This window comes from Lontra canadensis, unplaced genomic scaffold (assembly GCF_010015895.1).
Source record: "Lontra canadensis isolate GAN:19392208 unplaced genomic scaffold, GSC_riverotter_1.0 scaffold50, whole genome shotgun sequence".
Taxonomy (NCBI): Eukaryota; Metazoa; Chordata; class Mammalia; order Carnivora; family Mustelidae; genus Lontra; species Lontra canadensis.
The window spans coordinates 1,213,679-1,226,328 of record NW_022631044.1 but is presented as its reverse complement, the minus strand read 5'-3'; the positions used below and the strand labels follow the sequence as shown (position 1 = coordinate 1,226,328).

The 12,650-nt window shown below is 38.5% G+C and overlaps 1 protein-coding gene across 4 annotated transcripts in view; it reads right to left on the bottom strand.

Annotated features, from left to right (window-relative positions):
* The window catches only part of EXOC6B (exocyst complex component 6B), a 607,587-nt gene that overhangs the window by 173,674 nt on the left and 421,263 nt on the right, over positions 1-12,650 (bottom strand). For all 4 annotated transcript variants that reach the window (XM_032873651.1, XM_032873652.1, XM_032873653.1 and 1 more), the window contains one exon: positions 6,233-6,374. In XM_032873651.1, coding sequence (XP_032729542.1) covers positions 6,233-6,374 — 142 coding nt within the window. The remainder of the gene's footprint in view (positions 1-6,232; positions 6,375-12,650) is intronic.

Below are 12,650 nucleotides of genomic sequence, written 5' to 3'. Positions count from 1 at the left end.
GTCATTTGGGGCTGCTTTTATACGCCTCTGTATAGTTACTTGAATCTTATGTATCATTTCTTTAAGATTTTTTATAGACCGCTGAGCATCTAAAGAAAAAAAAGAATTAGGGGGATGGTATAGCAAAAGACGTAGAATAGAATTCTTTCTTTTAAAATAACATAAATGTCCATGGAAAGTTTCTTGACAGACAAATTACTGACAATCAGAAGTGAAACATTAAAACTCTACATCAATGAATCTTAGTGGTTCCACAATATATGGAGAAAAAATATTCAGTGGTAATATGGTTACTGGAGGCATTGTCTCAGGCCCTACAAATGTTGGCTTCGAGCTGATCCTAAGTCTGAACAAGGCTATTACCAATATCAAACGGCTTTTTAGATATAGTACTGGCTCTCTGGAACCACTTAGGCATGGTTAACAAACTCTAGTAGGATTCCACCCTTTCATTAAGGGAATTTCTCCACCTCTCAGCCTTAACTGAAAGCTAGCTCTGTGCTAAGGATACCAATTCCCCTACCGTTCTCTCAAGTAGAAGCTGCTCATTCTCCTATGTAAAATGTCCTTCAGAATCAGGCACCAGCATGGGCATCTCCCTTACTCCCCAGTGTTTCTCCTAGACCATCACTCTTCCTCAAGGCTCATATATTTTAGCCTCATCACCTCCATTCCTCTTTATCTTTTAGCTGTGACTAAATACAGTCATGTAGTCATTCCCAATCATTCATCAGACTTTGTTAAGCCAATGACATTGGTTGGTTCACCCACTCCAAAGCCCTGTCCTTCCTTTTGTTTATATCACAATGAGGTTCTACTCTTTCTTCAAAACTTGGAAAGGGATGACTTTATACCCAATACTAAAAATCAATTTTGACTGGCCTAGCCAATCATTATGTTTTTATCCCCCTGGTAAATAACTGGTTAAGATAGAGGCATGTAAAACAATTTGGACTAATTAAATGCAAGGAATTGGATGATTTCTAGAAAAAGTTCTGTGGCTGATAGATATTATCATTTCTGAATACAATCCCTGGAATTGTACTTCTGAAAGATGAGAATATGGTAATTTTTATTTTCTCTTTGTACTCAACTTTTTTTTCCCTAAAAATTCTACAAAGAACAGTTTCTGTTTCTGCAAAATATAAACTTTTTTAAAAGCACGAGAGGATGTTTGATTCTGGTACTGGTCATGATGTTGTAATAGGAAGAGGACTCACCTTCCCACTGGATAAAAAACAGAAAACAAGAAAAAGCCCTCAAGAATAGACAGAGCACGTGAAGGAATGGTTTTAGAAACCAAATGACAGTGCAGGACTGTGATCTCAGAAAGAAGGAAAATCAATCAGGTAAGCATACCTAGAGGCAGTTTCCAGGCTGTGATGCAAAGCGGGCATAGGGAGGGAATCCAAGCAAAACATGGCCATCTGAGTTGAAGTCACAGACTATGGTCCAGAATGCCAAGGCAACTAGTATTTTCTGGCCAAATCCCAGAATGGTGGAAGTTACAAATGAGAGGACTCAGGAAAATTGCAGAAGGGTCCCACTGAATACTTGGCTGAGTACTAGTCTGGGCATGTATGAGAAGATACTACCCAAGACTGGGGAAAGAATCACCAGAAATAAACATGTTGAATAATTTACAGAGCTTTTACAGAGATGGGCATATTTTGTATTCCCACCAGCCAGAACTGAAAGGTCTCCAGATACCTGGGACATCAGGTAGAATCCTTTGAAAAGCGTTGCTTTAGATTTGGGGTTGTTAAGACCTACAGAAAAAGTAGCTCTGGACCTGATGTAAACATAAACACAAGCTTTGAAAGATTCCAACCAAACCCACGAAATGTAAATACAGGTCACAACACAATCTAACACTATTTAAACGAATATAACAAAATACAGCACCAAGAACATCAAATTTAAAATGTCAGGCCATCAGAGCTTCCCCGGGTGGTCTCCCCATAGAAACCAATTTGGGGCTCCTTACATCGTTGAGGCCTTAAGGCAGTTGGACTTCTTAGGCAGTTGGACAGTTGGACTTAGTTGGACTTCTTAGGCAGCAGTTAACTAAGGGAATGGTGGCAGCAATGCCTTTTATGACTGAGCCACCTAAGTCACCAAGGCCACTTTTGCCACATTCTGTTGGTTATAATCAAGTCACAAACTTGCCCAGATTCAAGAAGGGGAGTTAAATGTCCTGTCCTAATAAGGTCATGTGAAGGTTTTAGATAGAGATGTGTCTATTGCTTTAGACCTCTTTAAACAATGTCATCTGCCTCATAGATCTGAGTTAGCCTCTAGTATTGCCCTTCAACTGGAAAAACTACCTTTTAAATGACTTGTAGTACAAACCTGGGAAGCAAATTTTCTTAACTTCTCTTCATTTGAAATGTCCTTATCTTGATTTGTGAAGGGTATGTTTTACAAAACAGAGTTTTAGGTTCACAGGCCTTTTCTGTTTTTCTTTCCTTTCCTTTCTTTCCTTTGAAGATACTCTATTGCCTTCTGGTTATACTGATTCTTATTAGCAGCAGTCATTTTTATCATTGCCTTTCATTATGTCTTTTCTTCTTGGGGTGCTTTTAAGACTTTCTCTTTCATTTATTTATTTTTATTTATTTATTTATTTTTTAGCAATCTGACTGTAATGTACTTCAGTGTGGCTCTGTGTTTATCCTGCTTAAGATTCGTTGAGCTTTTTGAATCAATGGGTTAATGCTTTTTATGAAAGGTGGAAAAAAATTCAGCTATAGTTTATATTGAATATATCCATAGGCAGATTTTTAAAGGCCCTGTCTGCTGTTTTCAACATTTCTGTCATCAGTGGGTCTATTTCTATTGCCTGTCCTTTCTTCTTATGGGTCACATTTTCCTTTCTCTTTGCATGCCAAATCTTAACTTCTTGCTGTAAAATTGTTGAGGTTATGTGGTTAAGAGTCTGAAATTTTGTGTATGTTCTTCTTCCTTCAAAGACAGTTGAGTTTGGTTTTGGCAGGCAGTTATTTTATTGGCAGATGACCTTTATCTTGTTAAGTATCATTATTAGGCTTTGTTAGGGTGGATCAAGATTGGCTCTTACTCAAGAGCTTCAGTACTCTTAAGGCCTAACTTTCTAGGGTCTTACTGAATGTACAAGATGATTAGCTGGTCTTCAACTTTGGTTGGTCAGAATTCCAATGTCTGGCATTCCTACTCAGGTCACAGATCCTCAGTGGCTATACTCTGCCGGCCCTCACAGGATTTTACCCTCTGCAAATGGCAACTCAGTTTTGACCAAAGATTCATGGGCTCTCTGATGCAGACTTTTTTTTTTTTAATTTTATTTTATTTATTTGACAGAGAGAGATCACAAGTAGGCAGAGAGGCAGGCAGAGAGAGAGGGAAGCAGGCTCCCCGCTGAGAAGAGAGCCCGATGCGGGGCTCAATCCCAGGACCCTGGGATCATGACCTGAGCCGAAGGCAGAGGATGAACCCACCGAGCCACCCAGGTGCCCCTCTGATGCAGACTTTTAAACAATTCTTTTCTCTCTCGTATCTTGCCCCACAAATCCCAGCTGCCTCACCAGAGCTTGGGCCAATCTCTGTTTTTTTTTGTTGTTGTTGTTCTGTTTTGTCCTTTCTGTGTAAAACTCCAGTTTTGATTTGGGCTCTACTTTTCTGGGCACCTGTTTGGATAGTGCCCCCAGACAGAAAACGAGATTGAATGTCAAGTTTACCTTATGCATTTCCCCTTTCTAAAAGATCACAGCCTTGTGCTATCTACTGCCCAATACATGAAAAGAATTGCTCTATCCAGTTTTACAGTTGTTTATGGCAAAAAGGTAACGTTGATATTCTGTGGTGACTGAAACTGGAAGTCTCCAGTAAGTAATTAATTAAAACCAGCATTGCCAATAAACCTTAATTTCTAGCCATCAAAAATCCATTGGGGAGGGTATGTGCTATGCTGAGTGCTGTGAAGTGTGTAAACCTGGTGATTCATAGACTTGTAGCCCGGGGCGAATAATACATTATATGTTTATAAAAAAATTTAAAAATTTTTTTTAAAAATCAATCAAGGGAAACCAATAGGCAGTAAAAATCTTAAAAATGGGGAAGAAGTTTAGCACACTTTTAAGAATTTTCCACTGATTTTCTTAGAATCAGAAAAAAAAATTTCAAGTTGTCATAGAATTTCTGTTCATTTTCATTTCTCATTGATAGCACAATGAACACCAGAACACTCTCTATTTCTTCCTTCTCTTTCCTAACCAGAACTAATTTTGTGTTCAACTCCAAGGGGATGATTCACGATGAATCAACTATCCCAATAATGATGGTCCTCTGTCACTTTGCCAGATAATCTTGTGGCCTCCCTTAAAGCTGGAGGTGACTATGTATCTATGCCATTACCAATGAGACAGGGAAGTTTGTTAGGGATCTCCTGAAAAGGTCTTAATTTTCTTAATAAAAGGAATAAGTGACATTGGCCTCTTTTTTCCTGTCTTGAATGTAAGTCTCCTCCTCTTTTTTTTTTTTTCCTAACTGAAGTACAGCCGACATACAATATTATATTATAGTTTCAGGTGTACAACATAGTGATTTGACAATTATATGCATTACAAAATGATGACCACAAGTGAGCCACGATACAAAGTTCTTACAGTATTGATTATATTCCCTAAGCTCTAATTTTCACCTCTGTCATGTTCTTATTTTTTAAGTAGAATTTTGTACCTCTTAATCCCCATCACATATTTTACCCATTCCCCACCCTCCCTCTGGCATTCACCAGTTGGTTTTCTGTATTTATGAGTCTATTTCTGGGGTTTTATGTTTTACTTTTTAGATTCCACATTTAAGTGAACATGTGTTATTATCTTTTTCTTTCTGACTTATTTCACTTAGCACAATACTCTCTAGGTCCATCCATGTTGTTGTGAATGGCAAGACTGTATTCTTTTTTATGGCTGAATAATATTCCATTGTAGATACATGTCACATCTTCTTTCTCCATTCATCTATCTGTGGACACTTAGGTTGTTTCCATATTTTGGCTACTGTAAGTAATGCTGCAATCAACACAAGAGGGTATATATCTTTTCAAATTAGTGTTTCTGTTTTCTTTGGGTAAATTCTTAGAAGTGGAATTACTGGGTCAGAGGGCATTTCTGTTTTTACTTTCATTTTTTTGAAGGAATGTGAGTCTCTCCTGACTATTATATAATATATGTATGAGAAGGAATAATGTGTATGAAGAGGAAAAGTCCACACCACTCTAAGTATGGCATAAGAGAGGGAACAAAAGAGCCTGGGTCCTCTAAATGCCATATAATTTCACTCATCTTTGGAATCTAAAAAACAAAACAAATGAATAAACAAACCAAAAGCAGAATCAGACCAATAAATACGGAGAACAAACTGATGGTTGCCAGAGAAGAGCAGGTGGAAGGATGGGCAAAGAGGTGAAGGGGTGTGGAAGATACAGGCTTCCCGTTAAGGAATGAAGAAGTCATGCGAATAAAAGGCACAGCCCAGGAATAGTCAGTAATACTGTAACAGCACTGTATGGTGACAGGTGGTAGCTACACTTGTGGTGAGCAAAGCATAAGGTACAGAGAAGCTGAATCACTATGTTGTATACCTGAAACTAATGTAACACTGTGTGTCAACTCTACTATAGAAAAAAAAAAAAAGAGCCCAAGTCCTTGATGACATCACTGAGCAACTAAATCAATATAGCAACTCATTGTCTCTAAGAAAAATAAAACCCATTTTTTTAAACCACTCTGTCTAACATTTTGTTTCTACCTACAATAGAAAAGCATCTCCAACTGATAGATGCACACACATTCGTTTTTCAGATGAAGAAGAGTTTGCATATAAGATGTAAAAATAGGTTTAAAATTTAAAAAAAAAAAAGTGGCTGGGCACTGCATTCTTCTGAAGTCTTCAGACAAATCAGGTTTTCTTTGGTGTGTATTAAATGCATGTCTGCCTTGTATCCCCCCCTAGATGGCAAACTTGTTTGTGGCCAGAGATCTATGGCCTGTGTAGGGGCCTAGGCACCTCTGGGTGCTCAAATCAGCTTACTGATGGACCATTTCTATGCCCCCTTCAAGTTGTCTCCGCCATCCAGGTATTCAACTCCATCAGGAACGAAGACCCCACAGACCTTTTTTTTTTTTTTTTCATAGAAGTGAGTACACACACAAGTGAAACAAACAAGCAAAGGGATGGTTCTCTGTCTTACGTTCACATTCTCTGACATCCAAGTTGAACTGCTGTAGTGCTCCCAGAGTAAGCTGTCTTACTTCAGCTTCCAGCAAGAGCTGCATCAAGGATGTGGCTAAATGCTTGCAAGCTGACATACACGCCGTCTGGGCCACCTTTCCCTGGAATAACAAGAGCGTAAACCATATTGTTAATGGACTGAAATGAAATCCCAACAAAAATTATCAGAATTTATTTTTCCATTAGGGATTCCTTTAAGGTTTTCTCCATCATGATATCCTCGGCATTGAAAAATCTTGGATTAATTGGAGTGCCTGGTGGCAATCATCTTAAATATTACCTTCATCACCATGAGTAATATAGCTATAACATTAAACTAAGATTTACAAAGCCCAGCTATTTATTCAAGAAGCACTTTTTCCCCCAAATCAACAATAGATAAGCAATATTCAAAATCTTAATTAGATGAAAAAGGAATTTTTCTGTAGAGAATAAATTTCAGAAAGTCCTTCCAAAATTACTATGATTCTAAAGATTTATTTATTTATTTGAGAGAGAAAGAGAGAGAGAGAACAAGATGGGAGAGGTGCAGAGGGAGAGGGAGAAGCTGACTCCCCGCTGAGCAGGGAGCCAGATGTGGGGCTCGATCCCAGGACTACGGGATCATGATCTGAGCCGAAGGCACACATTTAACCGACTGAGCCACCTAAGCAATCCTGAAATTACTATAATTCTTAAGAAACAAATGTAAACATCATCCCCTAAGTTATCTAGAAACCAGAGTGCTTACGGCTTTATGATTTAACACACAAAAAATTAAAGAACAATTAAAATTTCCAGAAAATAAAAAATTAAAAGGATGAATTTTGTTTCTTTAAAAAATGAACACTGAGGGGTGCCTGGCTGGCTCAGTTGGTGGAGCATGTGACTCTTGACCTCAGGGTTGTGAGTTCAAGCCCCATGTTGGGTATAGAGATTACTTAAAAAAAATAAAATAAAATCTTAACAACAAAAAAAGTGTTCTTCAATTCTATGGTTCTGTTTGTATGTTCTGAAGATCCCCACTCTGGATGATTTAAGACAACAAATAGAAATACTTAAGTTAGGGAGTACTACACAGGCCAACTAAGAAAGAAGTTACATTATAAACAAAATCCACATTAAATGGTTTGCATTCAGTTAAACCCACTGGAGACTGGGAACCAAGAGCACATGAAGGAGAGCCAGAAATTTCACCAGTTACAGGCTCTGGGCCAACAATCAAGAGAGGGCACATCAAAGATGTGAGAAGCCTTGTCTGTGGCTTTTGAACAGTGAGAGTGGGAGTGGAGTGAAGCAATGAGGATAAGACTAAAGCAGATGCCCAGAGACAGCAGTGCAGATCAGAAGCCAGAAAAAGGGGTAAGAAACTACCTCTTGGGCATTACCATACACCCAAGATATGCTACAGTTAAGCAGCTGACATCTTATGCTATTTCATTTCATTCTCAGAATCACCGCAAGAAGTTGGTATTCTTTCTTCTTGTAGATGAATACACTAAGACTTTCTGGGAAGTTCAGAAATTTAGACAAACTCACACAGCTCTTTGGTATTTTGACCCAGTCCTAAATCTGTATCTTTCCACTACACCATCACCTATAAGGCAGTAGTAATTCTTACACTGTCTTACAATGAACCATGGAGCAAAACCTGGTCCAGATGATAACAGGGTTTATGGGTTATCCAAGGCATAGACTAGGCCCACACAGGTACGAGAGTGGCAGTTCAGGGGCCAACTCCTCAAATTCTGAGTATTGGCTGTGGCTTTCTTTTTAATGTGTAACCCAACATAATTATCTAGGCCAAGACAGATACTTAAAGAACCTGACAAGCTGAACATAGAGATGCTGTGAAAATCAAAGAGCTAAAAGCCCAGTGAAACTAGAGGCTGAAGAAGATAGCATTTGAAAGGCTTGTTTCAGTGGCCAAAACAGATTGCCAAGGAGAAGCAAAACTGGACTGGTAAAATAAAAAGATAGCTTAAGAGTCAGAAAGTTCCAATTTTTATTCACCACCATTTACTGGCTGTGCAATTTGGGATAAGTTAGTTGATCCTCCTGAATCATTATTCATCTCAAAATAGTAAAGGGCTTATTAACCTTAACATATTAACATGAAACACAGACTTGGCTTTCAAGTCCCAATCAATATATATCAATCAATAAGGCCAAATGCACTTATACATGACCACATGTTATACTACTCTTAATATACTGTTATTTAACTGCCCTCCAATTACGTTTCACCTTACTTCCCCTCAAGCTAATTATTTATTTCCAAACAAAATGATAATTGCAGAAATAAATGTCTTCATTGTTGAATATTTTGCTAAATCAAGAAAGCATTTTGGAACTTTGCTAATTCACAGTTCGCTATCCATTCCCCCTTTCACTTCCGGTTTCCATTACCACCGCGGTGTCCATAGGTTTTCTAAGAACGGATAAACACAGACTCAGGCAATAACAACCAACACACTATGCAATAAAGATTGGTGGTTTCACCCTATTCTTTAAGTAATCTTATTATGAAGTGGATGCTAAGAACATACAGCCAAAATCTCTAGAACAGGATAAGAATTTAGGACTTAAGAAAACCTAAACTTATGAAAAGTCCCATAAAACTCCCTTTTGGATACCTCTAAGAAGAGTTTCAAATCAGTCTCATCACATCTAGGCTGTATCTTATGAAGCTGTAAGAGTGCCAATGTACAATGCACAAAACTAAAGATGGAATATAAGACAAGATGAAAAATGAGCTAAGAATTATCACCATATTTTGAACATACGAGGAACGTGGGATGCTGGGAGATTTTGAGTCACAAGGTCTTATAGGTAGCTCAATAGGCAACATCATGTTGCCTCTCAATGCATCTATACTATTAATATACTCCAAGACAATCAGTAAATAACACCTAAATGAACTGAAAGTCCACTACCAAAGCACTTAAATAGTTCACACTAGTTTTCAATCCAGTTACAATTACTTTTTTTTAAGTTTGGGAAAGGGAGAGGAGTCAACCAAAGAGAAAACTCATGATGTTAATTCAATGTCAGGCTTATGACCATAGTGAGAACCATCGCTGGGCATGAATCAAGACCCATGAAAATACTTTTTTGATTTTTACCATGTAGCTCTTTGGTAACCAAATCAACTCACTTACTTCAAAAACATATCCAGATTCATATTCTCTAATTCAAATGATCTTTTCTATCTCCTATTCTATTTACTGTCTTCCTTGTATCATAATACTTCACACAGGGTGATATACTGCGTTATCATATCACGTATGTACATTTGCTCAAAAAGCATAGGGTTTGCAAGGAAAGAAACTATGGCACCCAAACTGTGCAAAGTAGGTATGTACTAATACCTAACTTTGTATCTCATAAGTATCTGATTTTCTTTACAAAAAGGGAGGAGATATCCACTGTTTCTGACACAAAGACACAACTAAACTCAATTAAAACAAATGTATAAGAGGGGCACCTGCATGGCTCAGTAGGTTAAGAATCTGCCGTAGGCTCAGGTCATGATCCTAGCGTCCAGCTCCCTGATCAGTGGGGAGTCTGCTTCTCCCTCTCCCTCTGCTGCTTTCCGCATTTCTGCTTTCTCTCCCTCTCATTCAAATAAATAAACAAAATCTTTTAAAAAACCACAAATGTACAGAAATCTTCCAGATTCCGTCAAAGTCCTACAGAAAGCTTAGTACTCATCACTTTCAATTACGATGTACTTTGATGACACACTAAGTGCAATTCACTGTACACAAGTGAACAGAGGTGAAAAGCTTAGAGAAAGCATCACCATCATCAACCAAATATCTCTATCACTATCACCAGAGCAGCTGCCTCGATTTATTGAGCACCATGTTCCAAAGTTTTGAAAGTACTCTCATATAATTCTCATAAGAACCCCATGAGGTATTTAATCCTCGATTTATAGATATGAGGAGGGAGGAGTTAAGCTACTGACTGTATCTTGTAACTGGTGGATCTAGGATATGAATCCTGTCAGACTTCAAAAACTTAACAATCATTTGATCCTGCTTCCCAGGAAAGGGACTTTGGTAGTTGCTACATGTTTCTCTTGCTCTGTGACATGGGATAAGGGAATGAAGAAGACAAGAAGATACAAAGCATACAAAGGCCAGGATACTGAGTGAAAAGTTTTTTCTCCTTTCCCCATCAAAAGAAAGCTGAATTCACAGTAGGAACTGAGAATGGACTCCAACCACAGCTCTCTGTCAACCTACTGGGATCAAACCCTGAGTCCAAGATCACCAAGGATCTTGTCTTACTCACTGCAAATGGCCAAAGCCAAATTCCTCCTTCTCTGGATAATTTTAGCAAGTTTCAAAGTAAGACAAAAGCCGAGTGCCAGGAACTATGCTGTGAAAGAGAGCTGTCCTTTCACACCAACTTTTGCTTCTGCTTCCTGAATAACACTCCCTTGCTCACATTTTGGTTTGTCAAATTTTTCTTTCTCAAGTTATTTAATGAATTATTTCACTGTGAAACACAGAAAAGTTCAGACACAGAAACTGATGTCTAGCAAGGAGAGTACGAACTACTCAGAGAGAATGTAAAGCGCCCTATAAATTGTCCTCTCTCTCTCTCTGTATACCTAGGTACCTCTGCTTCCTTAACCTTCAACCCTCACCTCTATGGTAGGCATTGCCTTTAATATGGATCTTTGTCTTACTTCTGCCTGCCTCATGGAACTTGATTTTTAAGTTCCTTTCCTTCACTGAACAAGGAAGCTACCTTGTTCCTTCTTCCTCAATAGCCTGTAGGTCTGGATGAGGCCCCTTCATTTCTGAGCACTAAACCTACTTATCTACTAAATCTACTTAGGATGGACATTCCGTAAGTTACATTTGGAGAAGCTCTGGATCTTTCCATATGTTTCTGCCATTTGGAACCCATGCCCGGGGCTTTGGTTCCCATGTGCCCCAGAAATCCCACAATAAATTTTTATTTCACTATGATACTTAAGCTACCTTAAAAATCACACATTCTCCCCAAGTAGATTTTCCCCACAACTGAATTCATGTCTTAGAATCCTGTCCAAAGAACAGTCTTAAAATCAATGAGAGAATCTGTATAAATATTCACTCATTAAAATCATGCATAAATCCCCATTCTAGAAAAATGAAAGTTCCCCAACAGCTTAAAAAAAAATGAGGCCCAAGGATGATGGTCAAAATATCCCGGACAACATATGAGGTGTTCTTTGAGCCATCAGTAGAGCCTACAATGAGATGGTGAACCCCTAGTAATAAAAAATAAGTAAGTAAAAAATAAAAAATAAGAAGAGCATAGCAAAAAAATAAAACAATCCTTACCTAACTCGGTCGTCAAAAAATTAAAAAGTCCAGGGGCGCCTGGGTGGCTCAGGTTACGATCCCAGAGTCCTGGGATTGAGCCCTACATCGGGCTCTCTGCTCAACAGAGAGCCTGCTTTCCCCTCTCTCTCTCTGCCTGCCTCTCGGACTACTTGTGATCTCTCCCTCTGTCAAATAAATAAATAAAATCTTAAAAAAAAGTTAAGAAGTCCTGAGATAAAAGCCTAGTCCAAAGAAAACTGGGAGTTTCTACTCAAGATGAGGATGGAAGGAGAAGTCAGAGGAAGGATTTATCGGATGCTATAAACTCAGTTCAGAGACATATCCACTTGCTTTACTTATTCTCAATCATGTTTTAAGAAACACAAAAAATCTTTAAGAAACACTTTTTGCAATGCATGCTTTTGTTGAGGTATAATTACAAACAGTACATATGCAAATCTTAGGAATACTGCTTAATGACCTTTTCATATGTAAAAACCTGTAAAACTGCCATCCAGCTCAAGATACAGAACATTTCCATAAACTCAGAAGTTTCTCATGCCCTTTTCAAATCAGTAGATCCACCCAGAGATAACTCTAGATTAGAATTATCTCTAACTCTACTCAGTAGATCCACCAGAGATAACTCTTCGGACTTACAGCCCCATAGTTCTGCCTGTTCTTGAACTTCATATAAAAAGAACCCTAAAAACAGTCCTCTTCTGTGTCTAGTTTTTTGCACTCAGCAGTTTTTGAGATTCATCCATGGCATCATAGGTATCTACAGTTTGCTCCTTTTTATCGTGTAGGACTATGACTAAATCACCATTTGTTCATTCATTTTGTTCTCCTGGTATGTATTTGGGTTACTTCTATTTGGGGGCTATTGTGAATAAAGTCTTTTAAGTGGAAATATTCATTTTCCTTGGAAAAAATACCTAGGAATAAGTTGCTAGATCACGGAGTGCCTGGGTGGCTCAGTGGCTTAAAGCCTCTGCCTTCAGCTCAGGTCATGGTCCCAGGACCTGGGATTGAGCCTCGCATCCAGCTCTCTGCTCAGCAGGGAGCCTG